Raw genomic sequence first — 25,120 nt, 5'->3', positions numbered from 1 at the left:
CTGCAGTTTTGCTAATGCCTCATGTCATTCTTTATTGAGTCGGTAGACACCACCCTTGGTTCTGGGAGTTTTGTGAGAAGAGACTACTCCTTGGTAAGGAACTGATCAAAACTTTGGGTAGCTTGATTGGATAAATGAGGCAATTTGGAGAGGGTAATGTGTCAACAGTGTCTGTTCATGTGACCCGTGGACTTCCCTTTGTCATCCTATGCCTGAGAATATATGAAGGGGGCTGGGAAGGCAAAGGGACGTTCAACTGTCATCACTGGCATCTTCTCTGACCATTGCACCATCATTAAATACATTGGAATTCTCATTTGTTTCAGATTTTTCCTTCACATTCCGTTCAGCTCTAAGTGCATTTCCATAACTTCACAGCTAGAAAGATGTAGGTACAAACTTCCTTCCGGGGGAGGGAGGTTGCTGTAAATTAGACTGGTGAAATCTGAGGAAACCTCAGAACTCTGAAGATTTACTGGTTTGAGGTTTGTTGGATGTCCGAAAAATGAGCCTTTTTCATTGAACGTTTAATGTTGGTAGATCATGGCGCTACAGGAGCCAAAAATATTTCAAAAAGGTCTGAGAAAACACATACCAGTAAAAAGCTATTCTTGAGGCACAGATACATAATCAGTGATAGAGTACAAGAGGATCTGTATGATCCTCTCACAGATTTGATATTCAGCGTGTTTATTGAAAACATGTGTGTTCTCATATGATTGATATACAAGCAAGAGCAAACTGATCTTTTCAGTTTTACAATGTTCAGAGATTTTAGACTCACTGAATTTGTTGCAATTAGCAGAACAAAGACATTGAACTAAGCAAAAAGCGAAATTTCTGCTATTCATTTTCCAGAACAAGAGTGAAAGGAGAGTTTTCTGAGATTATATGTTGTCCAGTATACAGACTTATGTGCAAAATAGAATGAGGAAAACTACCCAGTGTATAATCTGGCACAGTGAAAAATTTGGTTATGCAGCTGTATTATTTTTATAGACATGGTGCTTATATCCAAGGGAACCATGGGAAGTTTGAAGGAAGAGAAGACAATGTGAAAAGTACTGAAATTGCAATTGTTCTTGAGTCATGTAGGCCTTTACCTATAGCTGATGAGCTCCTAGATGAGCAAAACAAATTAGATCCTGTAGTACTGGCCTAATGAACATTTGGCTTCTATAACAGATGTGGTATATTTTGATTGGAACCATTGATATTCTTGTAATTACTTCTAAATCTTTGAACTTAATGGAGCTTTGAAATATTTATTGCCATCCTGCAAAAAAAGCAGCAAGTAACCAAATTGGTTGTTTTGGGCTGGTGAGGCTCAGAAATCTGAAGGTTTAGTTTCACTATGTCTTGCCTGTTTTTACTAAGCTTTCTGTCATTTTGCAAAGACAGAATGGAAAGGGAAATAAATAATCACAATTTTTACATCATTTTTTAATATTTCTATTTTATTGTCTGTTTTAAGAATCAAGCCCATAGTAAATGAAGGTATGGTCCAGATGTTGGACCATTCACATTGACATTGTCTGTCAATGCCACATCTCCTAGGTTGATAGATAATGACAGTGTTTGGTTTTGTTCCACTTTGGCTTGCTTACCACTCCAAAATGGCTAATATTGCACAAGGAACATGTTTCCCACTATTTATGAGGTACTGAAATTTAGAGGAGGAAACCTAAAAAGTATCCTATCTAATAATTCTCTGAAATCTAGCTCAGCATGGGATGTCACATATATATCACAAAGTATGTTTAGATCAATGAGGAAGGAATACTGGACAATTGAAAATGAAAGAAGTGAAATGAGGGCAGAAGAGAAAGAAGAACAGACTGGGACAAATGAGATCATATTCTCAGTAAAGAGGAGAATTAAAAATAGAGGAGATAAAAGGGGATAATGTATTTCACACAGAGAAACGGAGAAAAGATGAAAATGTGACAGGGATGCCAAAAAGAACATTAGAATGGTAACATAAAATGGAAGTGACCAAAACAAGGAAAACAAAGAGAATGAGTGCAAACTACAAAGGAAACCGTAAAGCTGAACAAAATAAAATTTGTATTAGTTATTTTAAAATATGTTTGGGAAGCATGAAAAAGTGAATGATAACTAATGAGATTGAATGAGACTGTGGCTGAAGAAGAGACAAAACATAAATTGAAAAGCAAAAATAAATGAAAGCTCCTGAACTTTCCTTTGTTAACAGTGGTTCTGTTTACACTTTTACACATAATCCTTTAGTTCCATGAATCTGAGAAAGATATCAAATATTCTCAGAATTTGTTGTATTGGCTTACTAGGTTACTTTGATTTCTCTAGACATAGGATATGTAATGAATCTCCAGACAAGTGGAAGATCTATTAATTTATTAAAATAAAAATTTGTTAAAGTTGTGTGGAAGTGGGTAGAATTTTACAAATTTGTGTTCTTTGAAAATAGAAAAAAAAATGATAGTCTTTAACTGTATGTGTTCTCAGTATTGTCTTTTTGACAATTAAATGAAATCTGTCTCATCTTTACCATAACAGGAATAAGTAAACACCTGGGGAGGATACCAGAAATAAGTGGTGGGGGAAAAGGAGAGCCACTGCAAGAAGAGCAGCTATGTGAAATTAAGTTTGAGTTCGGTATAGCAGCTAAGGGATGTTTGTGCCTCTCTGCATAGTAAGATCCAGTATCCCTCTCCATTATCCTGTGAAGGCTACGCTCTTTTTTTTCCAGTTGTGTTAATTTAATAGCTAATAATCTAATTGTGGGAGGGAGCAGATAGAGGAGGGGCAAACTCAAAAAATTGCTAGAGTCTATCTTATGCATAGATTTAAACATTGAAAGGCTCTTTAAACTAATGGTGCTTGGAGACCTAAAGGTTAAGAACTGCTTCTGTGATTTGTGGAGATGGGAGAAGTAGATCTTTGTATAATGTAGGTGATCTTTCTTACATTGATGTTTCAGCCCAAATTGTTTCATATACTTTTAGAGGCATTTTAGGCCTTTCAGAGGGCCTGAAAGCTGAAAACTGTAGCCTGAAAAAAAAAAAAGGAAAAAAAAAAAAAACCCACAAACCTGTAACCATGCTTTAAGACTAATCTAAAAGGAAGGATGTGAATTATTTCAGGATGTTCTCTGTTGTCACTGAAGCTTTTTGAGGCAATTAGGGCCATACACAGTGCCACAGAGAAGTCTAAAGGTGAGAAAGGCATATTTGTTTATATGGGCAAGCTTTTAAAAGACTTTAAAATCCAATACCATTTTAAATCTGTTTAAACAGTATTTACCCCGTGGTTAGACACGCTATTAACAAGTGAAAGAAAAACAGTGTCTGTTGACTCAGTGTTTCTGTAAGGCAAATATTAGTTCAGAAATTTAAAATTACTTCCCTCAAACTCCTAAGCTCATGCCGAGTAGACTCCTGCTCATTAAAATTCCAGAGCATATTTAATTGCTTATCTACTCTGTGTAAGTACCTCTCACTGTGATGTCCAAGCACTGTGCGAATACTTGGTCCAACATGCTTCTGAGAACCACGAGTTTCATGTGGAGTGTTTCTTTCATCTTTGTTGATGCAACACAGTGTTGCATACTCTGCTGGCCTCATGAAGTAGGGGCAAGATGTTAACCTTCCAAGATTGATTTCTTCATAGAACTGAGTACTTTGTTTAATTTTCCTTATGTAAGTTCCCAGAAAAGAGGTTCCAACTTGAGTTTCAAGGTTCCAAAAGCCTAAAACAGTGCAAAAAATAAGAGATCTTATTTTTCTGTTTCAGATATAAATTATTAAAGGTTATTAGTTGATTTTCAGTAAAAAATTATACTTCCTCTGACATATTTAGGCTTAATTTAAGATCAGATTTTAAAAAAATTAGTTCAAAATTGTCAAGAAGTCCCTGAATACATGGATATTTTTGTTGAGCTTCACAGTACTTGATGAGTCTTCCATTCAGAATTAAACTGAATTTCCACTAATGTCACTGAAAAACATTCCTTGCATTAAAAAGTCTGGAACTGAAACCTCATCTGTCACATAAGTAGTCTGTTTGTTGGAAACACATCATCTATTTGATGTTGTTGAGGATTTGTTATGCTGGCACTAGTTTTAGGATTAGAGACCCATGGTTGCTGGGTTAATTTTTTATTTATGTTCCTAGTTAGAATTGCATGTGTAAATAGGTATTTTCATGAACTTTTAATGGATTTTTCTTTTCAAGTAGTAAGTATTCATCCACATGACAATCAAATGCAGTTAATTTTGTCTTATATCTGAAACAGCTGTAGAAAGAGAACCAAAATCAGATAAATAGTTCAGTGCTCAACAGATTATGCGAGTATCAGGACACCTGTCTATAACAGAGTTGTAGTGCATGTGCTCAGAGTGCATTTTGTTAGGATCAGACACATTTCTGGATCCAAGTTTTACCTCAAATATAAGTTGATTACCATTTTAAACCCTTATATTTTTGAAGTTTCCCATTCTGCTCATCATATCCTGTAGTCCTGTGTGAATGTGTATAAGAGATACCGTGTCTGTAAGGTGAGGGATGATTACTTCCAGTACATCAAAGGAAAATATATTCCTACTTACTTTGCTGTGCTGACTATTTGCCTTCATGTTTGCTGTTACATTTGACTAATACTTAGGCCAGCTCTTCACCACAATCTGGGCCTATAAATTCTAGATCAGGCTGCAGACTAGGGTGAGATTGGGTCATGCCTCAGAATAACACAAGCAGTTGCAGACTAGCAAAAGCAGCATTTTACCAAGGGGGAGACATCAATGCAGGATGAAAGAACAACCCTGGAATTCAGGCAGCTCTTTACTCCAGAGGTATGAATGTCATGAGGTTCCTCTTGTCATATGTACAAAGGAAACTGTTGTCCAGAATAACAGGAGTTAAAAGAGTAAAGGTCAGAGAGAATTTCTTCTTAATATTACTGAGAGATTCATTTATTTTAATAAAGGAACATATTCTATTTGCTGGAACAACCTAAAGATTTATCTATAAAGTGGAACAAGAAGGGAGGAAAATCTAGAAAAAAATAAAGACCCTTATTAAATAAAACTGTGTATTATAGGACAGTTTTAAAATTGTCAGGTTTTGCACACAAATTCAGTCTCACATAAATGAGCATAAAGGCTTCATTTTCAGATATATATGGTCATTGCAAGCTATCTGTGCAATATGGTTTATATGCATGCCTCTGAGTGCACTGTACAGCTGCAAGCACTTGGAGGCATGTTATCATATGCATGTCTGTTGACTTAAATTTTTAAATTCTTGGATTTTTTTTTTTATGGCTTGGCAGATGATTAAAAAAGGAGCATTGTGTTTACCCTATTCAAAAGCATTTGAAAGAATTTTGCAGATAGAAATACAGCCATTGCCCACAAATGGTAAACCTCTTTCAGGACATAAGCAAGTTAGAAATCAAATTTCTGTCTTGATGTCTGTCTAGAGCCTCAAGCTTTTTTGCACAGATCTCTGCATTACTTATAAGTAGTGCATAGCCTTCTATGTATCACAGTTATTCTTATAAGCATGCTTGCATACATGAGTAGTAAATGCATTTTGTAGTAAATGAGGCATTTTATTAATTTGTTGGTCTAGATAGCAGTGGATAACTCATGTTTAGCTCTACATAGAAAGGACTAGTAATAATTTATAAGACTGCTATAGATTATTTATAAATATACTCACATTATAAAATATTAATAGTTTTCCAAGAAATGGGAAAATAATGTCAGCCTTGTGCAAAACAGATTTTTTAAAATCTCTTTTCACACTACACAGTCATTATGCAGAGTATTTTCTTGCTTCCAATTCCAAATTCATTCATTTCTTCCAGTTGATTGTTTTAACTTACAAATTCATGCAGCACTGCTGTGTCAAGAGAAAAATAGGATTATTTTTCTGAATAATAACATTAATGCTTGGATATTGCCAGTGGTGCACATCAGAATGAACGTTCTGATATGTAGATACCTGCATAGAATCACAATTGCCAGAAAGCATCTCAGTGACTCTGTTGCTGGTCATAAAAGCAATAACACACTAATGAGCCTTTAGGTTGATTGTATAAATCTTTTGCGTGATAGTGCAGTTTAATTTACAATATTACTCCAACCATATACATAATAACTGACTCTGTGAAACACCAATTTACTCTGCAAAAATCTATACTTGCAATTCACTAAATAAAACTTATTGTTTTAGAAATTAAAATAGGAATGAGCCTCCAAGAACCGATCTTAACTCCCAGATCTTCTTTACTATTTCTTCTTCTTGGATGAAGCAGTGTATGAAATGGAAATAAAAATGCTGTTCTCTCTGTTTTCTATTTGTTAGGTCGTGAGAGACTGCCTTTCTTTTTGTATTTATAGCAGGCAGAATAGGAATTCAAAGTATGACAAGGAGATCTTATTAAATGAGAAATAGTAATATGCAACTTTGCGAGAGGTGCTTTGCATCTGCTCTTGAATACGGGTTGGATTTTTCCTTTGAAAGTTTGAGAAAAATATTCTTGCTGGCTCTTGAACTATTTTCAATAACATAAAATAAAAAAAAAATGTGACTATACTTGAGTAGACGGACCTTTGATTTTCATCATTTTTTTCTGTCTTGAAACGAATGTAGTTAATCCAGTGATAAACCTTGTAGTGTTCATACAATATTCAGCATTCTCAAGTCTGAATGTACATACTGCTAGGCAACAAAGTTCTTTCTCCTTCCAAAAGAAAGGCAAATGATTTGCTACAACCGAAATTCATGCAAAAAATGCCACAAAAAAGAAAAGCAAACTGAGCACACTCAGTAGCAATCCTCCATGTAACCACAATTTTATAGATATTTAAAAGATTATGAGTTTTTCTCTACAAAGCTGAATGGTATCTTGTTTACTCTTTCTCTGAAACAGAAAAGCATCTAGATCTTTGAAAATGATTTGCCTTTTTATTTGTTTGGAAAACAACACCTGTGGTCAATGCTTTGCTATTAGCTATAATGCATTGTCCTTTCCTAAGGAAAATAATCTGGAATTTTAGAATAAACAGTGTTTCACTGGAGAATATTACTGCTGTGATCTTTCACAGACTGCTGGAACTATGGAATCACAGAATCACAGACTAGTTGAGATTGGAAGGGACCTCTGGATCATCAGATCCAACCTCCTGCTTAAGCAGGGGCACTTAAAGCAGGTTCTCTAGCATCATATGGTTACATACTTGCCTACTCAGCTAGTTCTACTGCCTGAGTCCTTTGTCAGGAAGTGGCAAACATAAGAGTTTGTTAATCACCTAAACATCAGCCTGATGTCAAATTGTCTTTCTCTAAATCCTGAAGACTTTCATGGCAAATTCTCTCTTGCAACTTTTTCAGAAGAGGCTCACCTAATTATAATACAATTTTTGAAAATAAGTACGTTTCTCCTCTAGTTAAGCACTAGCTCAACTCTCAGTAGCACTGTCCAGCATGTGATCTGCAGCTCAGAGAACGTGCTTGGCAAGTAGGAGAGATTTCAAAGATTGTACGACCAGCTAGGATTAGAAAACAAGCATTCCACTGGCTTGCAACAAGTATTTTCAGCTTGTCTAAGTGAGGGTTACATGGCTATCCAGCTGCAACCTTCAAATGCATCCAGGAAGGAAATACCACGGTAGAGGTGTTTTCAAAACTACTACAGAAAGAACCAATGATTGGAAACCAATATCATGCAAAATCTAGATTACAAGTGAGCTGCTGTGTTATGATTCAAGCATATTAGGAAGAGTTGTGGTAACTTCTCTGTGCTTTCAAACCAAGATTTGATTCTGTAAAATATGTGTGGTCTATTTCAACCATGAATATGGCATTTGAAAGATAATTCTATGCAATGGAACAGACCAGATGAGTACAGTAATCCCTACTGACCTTAAAAGCTATGATTTTCTGAATAGCATTTTCTCAAATGTGACACTATACAGTCACTATCCAGTAATTTCAGCTTGATTTTTTTTTTCATGTCTTCCGTTGTTTTGTTTGCTTTGCTGGCTTTGCTTTTTTGTTTTGTTTTGTTTTGTTGTTTTTGTTTCTTTCTTTCTTTCTTTCTCTTACTCCAGGAATTGGTCAAGGAGTTCCAGTGGTGGCCCTCATTGTGGAAGGAGGTCCCAATGTTATCTCTATCGTTCTGGAGTACCTGCGAGACACTCCTCCTGTTCCTGTTGTGATATGTGATGGCAGTGGTCGGGCATCTGACATACTTGCCTTTGGTCACAAATACTCTGAAGAAGGAGGGTAAGTTATTCTCTAGTTCAGATAGCTATGTGCCATGAGGTATACCATGTGGACAAGTGCAACATATTATCTTGAAGTTGCAGGTCAAAAGATTCACAGAAAGTGCATATTTTCATTTTATTCAAAGTTCTCTAACAGTGTACTACAGTCCTCACGTTTCATTCAGTCCTATACAAATCAGCATGTAAATACCAAATGTTCATATAATCTAGTTTGTGTTTGCGCTGCCCTTTGGGCATAATTCTACACATCTGCTTGTACTCACACAACTGCTTGTAAACTGCATTCACACTGTCCCAGTTTTCATTGCAGACTCAAAGTGCAGCAAGGATAGTATTTAACACTTACTATAGACAATTTGAGTGTGTTTTTGCTGAATGAAGCTTAAAGTATGTTTCATACTTTCTAACGTGCATGTTATGCCTGAACTTTGTTTTGTTTTGTTTTGTTTTGTTTTGTTTTGTTTTGTTTTGTTTTGTTTGTCGTTTTTTTTTTTTTCTCCACTGCCCCATAAATACATCTGCAGTCACAGTGGTTGAGGCTGAAAGTGACCTCTAGAAGTCATCTGGTCCAATCCCCTGATCATGCAGTTGTCCATGGCCATGTCCAGACAGCTCTGGAACATCTCTGAAGATGAAGGTTCCACTATTCTCTGGGTAACACGGGTAACATGTGTCAGTACTCCATCACCCTCAAAATATTTCCAGATATTCAGTGGAAGCCTTCTATGTCTCAGTTTGTTCCCACTGCATCTTGTACAGTCATAGAGTGCCACTGAAAAAGTCTGGTTCATCTTCTCTGCACCTTCTCTTTGTAGTCCAGATCACCTTGAGCCTTCACTTCTCTAGGCTTAACAGTCCCAACTCTCAAAGCTTATGCTCAGAGCAGAGATGCTCCAGTCCCCTCATCAGTTTCTTGGCTCTTCACTGAACACTGAAGTATGCCTGTGTCTCTCTTGTTCTAGACATCTGTGATCTAGACCCACCACTCCAGGATTAGTCTCACTAGTTCCGAGTAGTAGGAACCCTTTTACTTTGACCTGCTGGCAGGAGTCCTCCTAATGCAGCCCAGAACAATGCTCATGTTGTCTGCAAAGACACATTTCTGGCTCATGGTCAGTTTGGTGACCACCAGGACCCCCAGAACCTTTTCTGCTAGGCTCCTTTTAAGCTGGGAGGCCTCCAGCATGTACAGGTACCTGGGGCTGTTTCTCCCGAGCTGCAGTACTTTGAACTTCTTGCTGCATGAAAACTTCTGCCCTGGCAGGGGCAGCTGCTTTCAGGACCTGATGGGGAAACCGAGTTCGTCTCTACCATACTGGAGACTGTTTGTTCTGGTACAGATTCACCTGGGCAGTCTTCTTTACAACCTACTGGACACAGTGCTGTGTCTACTAGCAGTACTCTGGGAGCTATGTTCTTGCCCTAGGCCCCATATAGACCCCACCTATGCACTGGCCAAACAGGTGCTTGACACTCCATATACAGTAGCAGGGGGTAGCTGAAACAAAATTTTCAGACACCGTGGGTCAGCAGTAGCCCATTTTAGTGGTTATAATCTACAACTGCCTTAGCCCCACACCCTTGTGGACTCCCTTAATGCGTCTTTACTTGGAGCAACAGATATCCTCAGAAGGCTTCTCTGATGAACCTGACCTTGTCCCCAGAAGTTTCCAAAGCAGAAACCAGAGATTACTGCTCACAGTAAAAAAAAGGAAACAAGAGAAAATTTAATAATTTTAGGACAAAACATAAAAGTGGCACCAAGTCCCCCCCAGATTCTAATTACTAGAAGCTATTTCATGCTACTTCTCTAATTAGCTGCATTAATCTGATCAAGATTCAGTGAGAAGGGGATCTTTTTTTTGTGAGTGTTAGATATGTATTAGTAAAGATATGTATTCACACCCACAATAGTTATGTGAATAATGAAACATAAATACATAAACATTAAGATCTAGACCAAACAATATTGCATTGCTTGAAAACTAACGTGATTATGAATTTCTTCAACCTAAAGCTCCCAATGAAAGTGAAATATTTTCCACTAATATTAAAAAGTTTTGTAATCAGGTTCATGCATTGAAAGCGGATTAGTTTTCATCTGAATCTGTGAGAAGTTTTCTCTGTTTTCCATGCTCTTTCTACTAATATATTTAATGTAACCTTACTCAAATACCTGTTATCTCCTTGCGTGATGTGAACCTATGCAGTTTCTGTATAGCATGTCTGTGTTCTGATGTCATAATGAAAAAATAATACAGCTATAACAGAATGAATGCAATTTATTTCATCATCACAAACTCTGACCTATAAGAAAAACAAGTGAAAAAAATATTGGCTGCTAGAAGTAGAGCAAGCAAACCATTTATTACCTGAGATACTCAAGTCCTGCTTCATTAAAGATATTATTCTCACTTGCCATAGGTCCTGTTTCTGTTGTGGTTCTGTTTCAGGTGATTCCTGCAATAGAGCCTTTTGTTTCTGTTCACTCTGCTCTTAATATAGTGCACAAGCTAGAAAATCTCTATAGCAATTTCTGTGTGCTTGCCCCACTTCTGAAAACATCACTCTTGAGTGCAATTATATTCTCAAGAATACCAAAAGCAAAACACCAATAATATGTATATTCATAAAAATTTTCTACCCAAATAAATTGCAGTTCGTGTGCAAATTGAGTATGTCTCTCCACTCACTCCTCTCTGCTTATATTAACCTAGATTTGAAAAGTGATTAGAAGTGTGAGGAGAATATGGAATAATTGGGACATTCACTGACTGTAGCTACTAGCTTTTTCTTTTAGATAGAATCTAAGTAGGTTACACAGAACTGTGTCTAATACACACTAAATGAATGCAGCACATCCAATTTGTGTCCAGAATTTAATTCTGCAGTCCTCTTTGCAATCAGAAGTCTATTTTAATTCTGGCTGCTGGCTCCAAATCAGTCTTCTTCAAGACCCAGCATATCTTCTCACTGCTGTGCACTAGATATCTGATCTAAAGCATTCAAAACCCACATCATTCATGGTAGCAGCAGACTCAGCCCTTGGGTGCTGATATTATCACAGTTTTTTTCACTACCTTAAAATTTTATTCACTGCAGACAAGAAATGGAATCATTCTCTGCATATACAGTATGTATGCATGTATATGTGTACTAAGCATGTCTGTACATTTGTAAGTTTATTTGCAAACTTGTTTCAAGGCATCACAGAACTGCATCTGGAGGTGAAGAAGGGTAAAATATAGCTCTTTGCTTGAGTTTCCATCAGTGCAACACCAATCCACCCTTTCAGAAAGATCCCTAAGTGTTGGGCAATTGCTCATCTGCCCAGAGGGCCCTTTCTATTGGATCACACAGAGTTCTGGTGTGCCTGCTTTCCCTCTTCATTATTTATCCTTTCTAACTAATTTTACTTAGCAGAAGCAGAAACAATTTTTGATATGACTAGTGGCACAGTATCCCTTTGTCAATGTCTGCACATCTTTGAGCAGACAAGAGAGAGAAAGCTGGGTCTACATTGTTTTTAAGACTGATAATAGGCTTTCCTTCTGAAGAGCTGGAAATGTCACCAGCCTAAGGCTGACACTGGATGCCTATTGTAGCTAAAAGCAAGACTTCTTTGGGTTTCAGTGGAATGAGGCTGCCAGAACAGCACAGATTGCTGTGCCTGCCTTGACTTGCAGGAGGTGCTCCTGTGACTTCACAATGTGCTAAGAACAAATGATGCACACCTTGAAATAAATGTTTCTCACATCTCTCAGAAAAAGTCCATCAGAATTTCAAGGGGAAGCCAAGGCAGATAGAAAGTTTCCACTGAACTGAGATTTGAGCATTATGGATACCAGTCATACAGTACTAGTGCAAAATGTTTTTTAAGTTTACTTTGAGTGTAATACCAACATTTGCATGTTACCTTGGTCTGAAAAGCATTGAACACAGTGTTTAAGAGCTGTATTTTTTCAGATCATTTTATCGTTACAAGCAAATAAACCTAGTGAGTTCCCAGTATGTTTTACATCTTAACTACAAACAAATTATATGCAGTAGAAAATCTAAAGGAAGGCTCAATTGCAGGCTTCCCTTTGATATGACTTGGAACATTTTTTTGGCTACTTCTTGGTGTTTTCGCTAATTTAAAGGTCAAGTTCTACAGCCCCTGAAAAACTCGATTTCTCAAATTTTCGAACACTGAAAATGTGTTGAAGTTCTCTGAAGGTCAGGAAAATAGAAATAGTTCATAAGCACCAAAATTTGCCCCCTGCAAAGCCCCCACACCATATAAGAGAGTGTCCCAGTAGTTAATAACTATCCTTCACATAAAGCCAAAATATTTTTGAATGCACAATGAAGCATGCCTTCTCATTTTACTTTTTTTTTTTCACAAACTGGAAGTAAAACAATGGCAGTGTAATTATTTATAGAATCATTCAGTAATAGTAGTAGTTTTTAATCTTCAAGGATTTTTTAAATTAAATGCTGAATTTAAAAGGAGAAAAATGAAACACTAGGTTAAAACTGTATCACTTCTTAGGCAAATATTTCCTTACAGAATGGGAATTACTTGCAGTATTCAAATGTAGTCTCCCAGCTGAGTTTACAGCATATTAACTACTCATCAGTTCTACTCTTGCAAGTATAAAATCCTAAAGGAATTCAGTTCAATGCCACAAAAAAGTACTTCTTGCCAAATGTTCATAGGGAAACAGATAAAAGATTCTTTCTATTTTAAATGAGCAGCCTCACAAGAGAATCATTAAATCTTGTGTTTGGATTGATCTGTCTCACTGTGGCATAGCTTTTTGGCTTCATAACTGAAATATGTGACATAAATATCTTTCTTTCTAATAGAGAGTAGAGAAAATGTTGGGATGCTTTAAGCATAAAGGATCATAATGGAAGTACAGTGTGACTCTTCTGTGTCCCTCATGATGTTTACTGTTGCATCTGAGTTACTTTGTAAAAAAATTTTCACACTGCAGACTTTCGTATCATTAATGTTCTCTTGTATTAAAGCTCCTTACAGATCAAAACTGGATAGAAGCAGGTCATTTCTCTGCTGAAACACAACCATCTCTCAGATTAAAGGCCAATCATTCAATAAACACAGTCAGTGAAAAATGGTGTAGAAGAACCACCACAAATGGAGAGCTGCAAGTAACACTGATTCCTTCTGAAAACACCCAGATATTGTCCCCATTTGAATAGAATGAAGGAATAATTACATTTATCTTCTGTCTCTTCTCATTACAATGCTATACAAAATATGTGGATTTAGAAGGTATAAGAAATTTAATCTGTCCGATGGAGTCCATGCACTACTGCATCTTATTTTCAGTTCCAGTAAAAAAAAAAAAAAAAAAAAAAAAAAAACACAGCAGAAGCTCTGGTCATGTTTCTAACATATGGTGTGATTGTTTACAGTGCTAACCATAATTAAAACAGAAAATCCCTTCAGCTTTCCATAGAGGACAGCAGGGAGCAGTTTTCACATCACATTGATATTTTATGGATATATTTTCCTTATCATGAACAAAAGAATAATTAAAAAAAAAACAAGTGAAAAAAGCTAGAAACAGATGGTGTGCAGGTCAGTGAAAAGGAAGTGTATCAATTAGAGGATTTCAAAGCATTGTGATTACAGAAAGTTTAAAAATCTATAATGAACATATATTTGAAATTGGTGATAGGAATTATGCTAGTATGTTGTACAACTCCAGTATTAAAAAGCTCTGGAGTGAAAAGACTAAATAATTTAGGAAGCTGGCTATGGACCAGATCTTTCAAATCTCCTCCAGCGTTCACTACAAAATCACATTCCATGAGGCTGAAAGATTGCGATGTTATTGAGGACAGTGTTTGTTATCTCCTCATATGTTAGGCATGGCTTCAAAAAAATTTCTTTACGAGGTGTGAGAATGCCAAAAATGCTGTCATCTCTCTCTACTGGATCAGCCAAAAGAAGGAAGTTCTGTTTAATATTACAGCATATCTTGAACAGAACTAGAATGTCACTTCATTTACTTTGTCATTTTAACAGTTTTAATTGTAGTCTCTTTTGATCCAAGACATTTTTCTCCTTTTTTTTTCCTATGATAAGATCATAAAGATCAGGTTTGATAATCCATTGCATCAGAACTAATATCATTAGGTATTCACAGAATCACAGAATCACAGAATTGTAGGGGTTGGAAGGGACCTCCAGAGATCATCGAGTCCAACCCCCCTGCCAAAGCAGGTTCCCTACACCAGGTCGCACAGGTAGGCATCCAGGCAGGTCTTGAACATCTCCAGAGAGGGAGACTCCACAACCTCCCTGGGCAGCCTGTTCCAGTGGAAAATTCCTTAGGAAAAGTTTTAAAAAGATCACTCATAGCCACTCTTATGAGCAGATTCTTTTTCTAAAATTAAATGTAGGTAGATAGCTTCTTCCTTAGATGCCAGGTTTCTAAAAGTATGTTCCATCAAAACGTAAGTTATGTAAGCAATCCTGCTTCTCTGGAAGAAACACACGAGTGCTTGTTTCCTGAAAATGATCTTAGGTACTTAAGGAATGAAAGAACAGGCTTTACCTATGTGGGGAGTGTAGTAAGAGAACAAGTCAAATTGTCTGTAAGGTGTTTGGAGAAGATGAGAACAGCTTACCTGCGGTATTATGTGGAATTCCAGGAATTACACCACCAAAATGCTCCTAGCAGGACATTATCGGTTTGTTGCAATATATAGTTTCTATACTGAAGCCTACCAGATAGATTATAAAAATGTTATCTTGTTCTGACGCTACCTGTATTTCAATCTGAAGCACAGTTTTGTTAAGGTGAGAGTGTGCTAATGTTGCAGGATGCCATAATTGCAGAGTTTCAGTCTGGTAGACTGGGGAATGTTAGGCATCAAGGTCTCATAATCTATGACAGAGGCTACTAAATACTGTTTCCCAAGTCAGTGTTTGAGAATCTTCTGTATTCTGGATTAGACTCCTTGTCACAAGCTATCTCTTTTCCCCTGAGCATATTCTTAGAAATGTGTGATTTCCAGAAGTGTTTAATAATACTGTATGTGTAGCAAACAGAAATTTCTTTACACTGCGGCTAAATCAGCACATCACTGTATGTCTCGGTTATTTTGCTCACAGTGTTCTGTGAAATTATCTCTTTTACATGCATTGGATTTGGTGTCCATATCCCAACTACATATATTTTATTAGGCTGATGCAGAATCAAAGAATCATAGAATCACAGAGTCACGGAATCACAATAGGGTTTGAAGGGGACCTCTGGAGATCACCTTTGCCAACCCTCCCTGCAAAAACAGGTTCCCTACAGCAGGTCACACAGGAAAATGACCAGGTGTGTTTCAAAATCACAGAATCACAGAATTCTAGGGGTTGGAAGAGACCTCTAGAGATCATCGAGACCAACCCCCCTGCCAAAGCAGGTTCCCTACACCAGGTCACACAGGTAGGCATCCAGGTGAGACTTGAATATCTCCAGAGAAGGAGACTCCACAACCCCCCTGGGCAGCCTGCTCCAGTACTCTGTCACCCTTGCAATAAACAAGTTCTTTCTCATGTTCAAATGGAACTTTCTGTGCTCCTGTTTGCGCCCATTGACACTTGTCCTGTCGCTGGGCACCACTGAACAAAGCCTGGCCCCATCCTCTTGACTCCTGCCCTTTAGAAGTTTATAAGCATTGATAAGATTCACTCACAGCCTTTTCTTCTCCAGGCTGAATGGTCACAGGTCTTTCAACCTTTCCTCATAAGGGAGATGTTCCAGGCCCCAATCATCTTCATAGCCCTCTACTCGACAGTGTATAGTGGATCTCTGTCCTTCCTGAACTAAGAAGCCCAAAACTGAACACAGTACTGACCACGGATGTGATCTCCACAGGGCAAAGGGGGAGGATCACCTCCCTCAATCTGCTGGTCATTCCTAGTGATGCACTGTATGATGCACTGTAAGATACCACTGGCCTTCTGGGCTATAAGGGCACACTGCTGACTCATGGCCAACATGTTGTCTACCAGGATCCCCTAAATGCTTCTCTGCTCAGCTACTTTCCAGCAGGTCACTTCAACACCTAACAAGTACATATGTATGCAGTTCTTACTCCTGAGGTGTAGAACTCTACACTTACTGTTACTGAACCTAGTAATATTTCTTTCCACCAAACCCTCCAGCCTAGCCAGCTCAAAAAAAAAAAAAAAACACAGAAAGAGGAAGTAAAACAAGGCAACTGGGATATTTTATTTGAGACCTTAAGGAATGAAAGAAATATAGACTCGGTATGATCGGTTTCAGTTTACACAAAGCTCAGATTAGCTACATGCGCTTTTTTCAGAATACTTACTTCAAGATCTTTGTCTAGAACTTGCTCTAGAACTGAGGACCACTGACGTTGGGAAGCCTAGAATGAGATCAGCAAGTTTCTGAACAGTGATACTGTGAAAGATGTGTTCCACTGAAGTTAGGAGCCATTTTTAATATCTTTTTTTAAACTCAAACAATAAACTTTAATCATAGCTGTCACATGAAGTTTGCCTTATGTGCCATCTAAACTTACACTGTGGTGGTATCTGCGAGCTTTAACTCAGGAAAGAAAAATAATGGCTGCTTAGGAAATTAAGTCCTGAGTATTTAATTAATCTTTCATGCAATGCTTATGAAAGTAAATTTGTCTTGCTTTAGATTGAGAGAAAGCTAATTTCTGAAACAGAACTTCAAGTTTGGATTCTACACATTTTTTAAAACAAAATTAAATTTCCAAGAGAAAATGATGTGAGTTTCATCCTAGCATCTTTGGAAATGCTTTGTAAAATTCTTTCCTGCCTCAAGACTCTGATTTCATATATTTCCGAGTGTGTTGTTTTTCTTACACTTCACATCATCTCTTTTCAGTCCCTTCACTTCATATTTTCAGGTAATTTGTTCCTCTGATTACTCTTTTTTTTTTCTTCTTTAGTTCAATGGTAGGATAATCAAACAATACTGAACCATTTCTACATTTAATGATAGCTCCTATCTGCACCATTTTGTTAAGATCAGCAATCTCCACTAAAGTGAGTTTCGGTTGCCCTTTTTAAAAAAACCCTTAAAAAAACAGAAGAACTTCAGAATTTTCATACATGTAACCTACTAATCTGCAACTCCAAATACATTAGATTGAGGAGACCTAACTTAAGGAATGATCTTCAGAGTGTCAGCCTTTCCAAGTTGATTCACTTTAACATGAAGAGAATCTACATCTCTGCCTGTGCTCTGACATCTTGTTTTGTGTTCCTATATGCTTGTAACATCCCTTATGGCATACTGAAGATCAGGTTATTTTCCTTATGACCCCACATATAAAATTCCCTGCTACCAGCTCTCACTGCTATCCGCCAAGACTGTTGTTGTATCTACTTAAATTATCATATGTTCCCTTTTTGTAAAGGAAGTAGGTCACACTGCAGGGGGAAGGAATGCTCACACAGAGCTGTAAATGCATTATTACTGTCTCTCCACTATCCCAGGGAGTAATGCATTTGTGGCCATACTGCTCCTCAATGAAAAGTGGAAGTATTTGTATAGACTCTTCTTCATTCAAGAGGAGTCTGTAATAGAGCAAGAGACAGTGGGAAGAGCCAGGTGTAGAGAGAACAGTAAGCCACAACTTGGTCTAAAAACCCTTATTAATTCATTTTAATTTATACAGATTAACATATATCTTTCCTGCTTCTCTGTGGAGTGGAAATCCTCCTCAGCAGATACACTTAGTGTCAAATTCAAAGTGAATAACATACGCACCATCTGCCAGGGTCCCTGTATTCTCTTGTGCAACAATACACTTCTTCCCTCTTCCCACTTCCTTTCCCATTTCAGTTCCTGTTCATTGTCTCACATTTTCAGTAGACAGAAAAAGATAGATTAAATTGTATTTCAAATTCAACTGTATAAAATATTTCCTGCATTCTCATTATCACTACTTTGCTCCAGAAAGGTACAAGTGACCCATACTAACAGCATGAATTAAAGAAGAGTTTGGTTGTTCTCCCAAAGCAGTTGCTACAAGTCAATACTTCTACATACTGTGGTATGTCTAGTAGTTCTTTTCAGCTGCTGCAGAACTAAATCTTTGTTTAACTTCTATCAAAAAATACGAGGCATGAAGATTTCCTGGTTTTCTTTCCACCAGATGATCAACATGGACTTATCCTCTACAACATTCTAACTCTACTAATTAGAAACAATAAATTTTCAAAACTGTTTTAGTTGAGAAAACTGCCATAGTGTAGGAACTTTCATATATGAAAGGATAATGTTCTAATTAGACCCCACTAATTTGTAAGAGAGTAAGTACTATAATGTTTCACCAAGAGTCAGTGGTGCTGAGGAATAGACATTCCAATATCAAGGGTAGTGGTTCAAGTTCTAATATTCCAGATGATATTGTTTCTTTCTGCTGTTGGGCCTTTATTTTTGCAAGCAAGAACTTTAGCACTGAGAAGGAACCTATAAGTGGTTGTTCTTTAAAATTCTGGAAGATCGGAGTACACAAAAACAAAATGACTTCTATGAGTGGATTCAGGAACGGAGTAGCTTTTTGTGTGTTTTTTAGCTAGTCCTGTGTAGCATCAAAAACGTTGACAACAGTAATGCTCCCAGTTTCACAGAATGAACTGTGAGTTTATTTCTGCTAATTCACTGATGGGAAGAGGTCTACAGTTTGCCAAGAGGTGCTAGTCTCCCTCAAATCTAGACTGTCAATGTGTTTTTCTTGTTTTTGTTAGGAAATCCTACAGAGCTGATCACTTGAATGACCTGTCATTCATTGTGTGGGAACTGAAAGAAAAACTTTGGAGATGAGATACTCCTACATGGCCTATGTGTTTTTCTCTAGGAAGGTGTTTTTCAGTTTGACTATGACACTTTCAGCAATTCCTATCTTTCAAACCCAAACAACGAAAACAACTTGTGATGCTTATCTACCTTATGTAACTTATCTAACTCCTATTTGTTTCACCCTTAACTGAAGTTAAAAGGTTTCCTGATATATCTGATTCAGTTGCCTTTTTCTTTTTTTTTTTAATTTCAGACTTATTAATGAATCTTTGCGGGACCAGTTGCTAGTTACCATCCAGAAGACTTTCACATACACTCGAACCCAGGCACAGCACCTCTTCATTATCCTCATGGAGTGCATGAAGAAGAAGGAGCTGGTACGTTTACACATTACAAAGGGACAAAGATAGAGTTCAATGCATTGGTTTGACTGAGCTTTTCAGATGCCTGTTGAAGAATTTCTTCAATCTGTTGATGCCTAAAGGATATTATTCTATATTACGCTGATTTTTGTTTGCTTTAATCTACTTCCTGGTTGAAGTGATAAATCCAAATCTTCTCACTTTGTAAATTCCCTTACATTTACTTTGACAGGGCAAAATATGGCATATGACCAATAATAGCGTAGGGATATTTTTACTTCTCAGTCATTCTTAGGGACATTGTGATTAAAATTTGACCCTTCTCAACTACAGAAAACATAATAAAGCATGATTATTTATATACCATTGGGACCATATTCTAAGGGTACTGTAGAGTTACTGTAGAATATCTGTGGGGCTACTTTTATATTATGGAGACAACAGTAAAAGAGAACAGCTTGTATCCACAGTTCTTATTCTGCAGAGGCAAGAGTGTCCATTTACACATATCTATATTTGCTTGCAGAAGATAAGATCTCTCAACAATTTCCAGGACCTCCATGAAGATACTGTTGTAGCAGCAAAAGCAAAACCACATTTTAAAGTTATTGGGATTAAATTCCAATACTTTTATTAGTAGTAGTAAAACAAACTATCTGAAAAGTCATCCTTCCTTTTTGTAATTTAATCCTTTTGAGATTTGTTTTCAGTTTGTATTGCAGCTTCCTGGAATTCCAGGCTGATGATAGCTTGCAACTTGTTCTGTAGGGTAACAAGAGGATGTGAGGATTTTTTACAGAAGTTTGGTATTCTGAAACCATTTGAGTTTTTTGTGCTTTCATCTTCAACAATGCCTTTTAGTTTCAGTTGAAATTGAATGGTTGGAATAAGGGAGAAGGGAGGGTAAAAGGGAAAGAGAGAGGAAGACAGGAAGGAGAGAAAGTGAGGAGAAGAATGCAGCTCTGGATTGCTCCAGACATCTAAACAAGAACATGTTGGACTTTCAACAACTTTTACTCCTGCAAAGTTAAACGTGAAATTTTAATCTGTAGCATTCATACCAATAATTTTGCCCTGTGCAAGTGTGTGTCTTTGTTACAAGTTCATCTGTAGATATGTAACCTATCTCACTATGGATATTCTTTACCCATATGTCACTGAAGAGCTATCAGCCAGGGGATGACTTGTCCCTAAGTGCTTTGAACTTTTATTTCTTAACACAAACCCAGCCATATTTAAAAGAACACATGAAAACAGTGTTCCTCTGTGGTATCTTGGTTTTACTCACAATGTTATTTTTAACAGCATTGTGCTAGAACAATTTTATGTCTGAAGTGTGATTGCTGGAGGTTGCTGTCTCTTGTGAGAACTCAGGATCATGGCTGTGAAACTGATCATTTCCCTAAGTTCATGTGTTTCTGTGTGCCTGACTGCCGGACTGTAGGGCTGCTGAAATCATAGGCATCATAGAAGGCCCTGTGAGAGCAACTGGTGATATTGCAGCATGCAGATAAGGTATTATAGTATGCATCAAAACAGATAAGTGCAAACAGATATAGGCAGGAAAATGGTCTTACAGTACAGTACATAAAGACAGATAAATTGCAAATGTGGAGAGAAAATGTGAAAAGAGAGAAAAAAATATATATATATAGTCTGAAAAGGGACACAGAACTGTCTTGGAAAACAAAATTTCCTACTTTACCTACTTAGATTGTACAAAAAGACAGCAATCTCTTTTTTAAATCTGACAGAAGTGTAGTAGCCAGAGGAAAAAATGTAATCACAAGAAAAACTGCATGCTTTATAGGAAATCAGACTTTTCAAGTTCTAACACTTTGGACTTCACTCTTAAAGAATTAATTGTATGCCCAGGGAGCATCATTATTAGATGTCTAATATTTCATTTATTTTCTGAAGAGTAAGTTTGTTTGATGAAAAAATGGGAGTACATAAGATATGTGATGAGATGAGACCACAGAGGATGAGAGATCAAAGTTGCCTGGATTTGCAACACAGAAATTTCCACTAGCCTATTTAATGAGTAGTTTTGATTAGATTGTAAACTTAGCTGTCTCTGTGCTGTGTGCATCTGAGTTTGTATTCAGAAACATATTTGGAAAACATGCTTAATAAGATATATAGTATAAAAATCTATTTTAAGTAAAGTAGGCTGTGTGTAAGTGTAGGTTACAAAGACAGGAAAATGGCCTGCATATACTTCTCTGTTGTTACTCTTACAGTTATTAAAAATATTTACCCAGAGAAGTCCCTAAAGTACGAGCAGGAATGCTTACTCAACCTAGGGTGGGCAGGAAACAGTGTTTTAAAGTCCAGTCAACACGTTTTTTCAGTAAGTACTATGAGCCTACTGCTGCAGCTCACGAGAAGCTAAAACAGCCCATTAGTCCAAAGGCACTATGAAATTAGATTCCATATTTATTAAAATAAGAAAGAGAAAAGGAGAAAGAGACAGTCTTCAAGAGTGTGTTCTTGTTCTCTAGTTCTATTGTGAAGTTACCCCTCTCAATACAAAGAGCAGGTGAGTGTGCAGCCTGAGGACTCTGCTGTGCCTCAGCAGCTGGGGAGGCAATCCCTCAAAGAGCAGAGTAGTAAAAAATCTGCTTCCCCTGATAGGCTCTGTAAATATGTTGGGCTGTTGTTCTCTTTCCAGCTGTGCAAGTGAGAATCTATTTGTCTCTCAATAAATAAATTAGCTTTACTGATTTATTTATTTAGTAAATTTAGTAATTTATTTAGTAAGCTTTACTGCCCTTGAAAACAGTAATTCTGGCTTCTGAGTTATCTGACAAAGATATGCTGCTCCACTCTTTTAAGAGCATTGAATCATTCTGAAGCTTAGACTGGCATATTGCTGGAGTGCTGTGTTCCCAAGTCACGATGTGTATTTCTCAAAAGTCAGCATGTACTCTCCATTGAGCAGATTGGGTCCATCTGGAGAACAGAGAGAATAGAAAGAGGGAAGCTTGTTTGGGCAGGCTTTGGGGACAAAACACTTTGGCAAGCTGGAAAGGTACATGTTACTGAAAACAAACACACTTGTTGCATTTATATAGATTTTTCATAAGAATAATGGTTCCTGAATAGCGACAGTTAACAGATAAGTCCAGTCTTTATGCCTTAGTAATCAAAAAACACCACATTAACTGTGTGCTACATGCTGATTAAGTTTGACTTCTTACTGCTAACATGACAATTGTCTGCTAAACATATTTTCCTAAATATTTAAGGTTCACTGTCTACATTAACTGAACTAACAGTGTCTTGTCTATAGAAACTTTACAACAAGGGTTTGCAGAAGGAGTGTATTGACAGTGGACATAGGTTTGCATGCACCTGTGAATTCCTGGAACTTGTTTATGCATTGAGCCCACAGGCACAATTTGACATAGATTTCTCTGAAAGCCTTTTATTTATCTCCATGGAAACTACAACAGTTACTGTGAGCACAATAACACTCTTCGATATAACAAATTCTCAGCTACAAAACACATTTTTTCCAAAATAGTCCCCACCATTTGCTCTGTATTTTCACCAGTGTTGTACAACAGCCTGCATGTCACACTTGTAAAAATCTGCACCAGTGGAGGTGCCCCTCTCTGATGTCAGCTGTCATCACTGCTGAAAAGCACCACCCACAATCTCACTGTGCTCACATCCACTGTTTGGTCTCCATTAAACATTCTGCAAGCACTGGTAAACACCAATGGGTGCCATTTTTTCTGTATGGAGGAATTTAATTCCACACCTTTGCTTCATACACACTTCCATGTCAGAAACCATTCTGTCAGAGTGCCCCTCTGCTGCCATCTGTCATACAGCAATAACATGTAGTGGAATACTGATGGGAAGGTCCAGCCTCTACTGCTATACCACCAGTGTCAACCTCTGACATGGTGGGCTAACATAATAAATAAGAGACATTACTTTCTGTGTAGATCTTTTAGTTTCTTGCTAAAAAAGAAACAAGAAAATCCCATCTCTGTTTCTGATCAGCAAGTTATGGGTATTTTTCCTCGTTTCTTCTGTGGTCTACTATTTTTATGCTTTGGTGCACTGTGATGAACATGACAGCTATTTTCACAGATGGAACCAAATTCCCCAAAGTCCAAAGGTGCAGTTTATGAGCAACCAGTGCTGAAAGGCTAACATTCTTACCCCAGTATTATCTTACTAGTCAGAGCTTTAATTCAGTTTACTCTTACTTACTCAAAGTACTGAGAAGCTAGTGAGAGATTTAGTAATTCCTTTTCTAGACTTATTCATCTAGAAGGGTTTCTGTTTTATCTGGCTGAAAAGCCTGGAGCAAACCTGTCCATGTTTATGGAAGATTCTGGAGAAAGCTTACCCCGGTAATGTAATAAATTGAAATTATAAAAATAATCTAGTGCGTTCTAATTTCTGTACTAAGAATTTTGAAAACAGTTGCTCACTTTGAAGAAAAAAGATATTTTGTGTAATAATGATGATCTTGAAGGTCTTTCCCAACCTAAATGATTCACAATTCTCTATACTGGCTACAAAACGCAGTGTGCTTTTGTGCTTTTGATCAGGATGTGCAGGTTAGAGAATTAGTAAGATCCTAGTCAAGCATTCTATGTAAGTGTTTAACGTATATATGAATATGTTCTGAAATAAATATCAGCTAAATCAAATGGACTTTTAAGAAGTTACTGGCGTATTTCCACATTATTTTTTTAGTCCTTGACAGCTGGGGTGTTCATTCTAGCCCATTTTTTAAAGAAATCAAGTTTCATAAACAAATTATTTTGGCTAAGATTTTGTCATCATGCTGATGAAGTCTTTTTTTTTACAAGAGGTAGAAAAGGGAGAGGTGGCTTGTCAAACAGTAAAAATCATTATTCCTGCAAGCATATAATTGCTGTGAACAGCATGTAATTTGGCAGTAAGTACCTGGAGCAGCAGAGCATCAAGAAGCTGATAGTCTGCAGGTTGCTGGAACAACTGTCACCCATGGAACATTATGTGAGATTTCCAATTTGAAGTGTCCTGATGGTTATTAGTCCTCTGAGCACAAATGGAGGGGCAGTGCCTCTTCAGCAGAAACTGTGACAGCTCTCCTAATTGTGATGAAAGTTAAATCTCTTGTCCAGTCATTTCGGATCAATACTTTTGGACAAGAATGAAGGGCAACCTCTGTAAGTGTTAAGGTTTTACAAGGTAGTTTTGCATTCTATAAGCCTTATTTGATTCCTTTTTGCTAAGGAGACAATATCATATTTTATTTCTCCAGCTGCCAAGAAGATGGCTGAAGTTATTTGCACTTTGCCATTGACTCCTTAGATAACTAAATCTGTACTAGGGCCAGAGTATATATTTTAGGAATTCTGAGAACAATTTCAACAAGCAAAACAGCTACTTATCTCAAATAGATAGATAGATAGACAGATAGATAAATAAGAAGACAAAGGCAACTGTTGTAGCTGTTGCATTACAATGAAGCCTTGGGAAGCTCTCAATCCTAGCGGCTGCTTTTCAGCTGCTGGCAGATGAGGCTGGTCTTCTGCAGACAGAAAGTGCAAACATGTCAGACCAACTGTTGAAGCAATTTAACTATTTGGTTATTTATTTATTTGATCCATCGTGGATCATTATATGCCATCTTCTACACAAGCCTGCA

General features: G+C 37.2%; 1 protein-coding gene across 1 annotated transcript in view; it reads left to right on the top strand.

Moving 5' to 3' along the window:
• The window catches only part of TRPM3 (transient receptor potential cation channel subfamily M member 3), a 249,388-nt gene that overhangs the window by 149,616 nt on the left and 74,652 nt on the right, over positions 1-25,120 (top strand). Inside the window, exons 7-8 of the mRNA XM_042877368.1 lie at positions 8,100-8,274; positions 19,350-19,473. Of these exons, the coding sequence (XP_042733302.1) occupies positions 8,100-8,274; positions 19,350-19,473 (299 nt within the window). The remainder of the gene's footprint in view (positions 1-8,099; positions 8,275-19,349; positions 19,474-25,120) is intronic.

This window comes from Lagopus leucura, unplaced genomic scaffold (genome assembly GCF_019238085.1).
Source record: "Lagopus leucura isolate 7727_CA_CO unplaced genomic scaffold, USGS_WTPT01 Super-Scaffold_100018, whole genome shotgun sequence".
Lineage (NCBI taxonomy): Eukaryota > Metazoa > Chordata > Aves > Galliformes > Phasianidae > Lagopus > Lagopus leucura.
The sequence above is the reverse complement of the archived record's forward strand: the minus strand, read 5'-3'. Positions and strand labels throughout refer to the sequence as shown.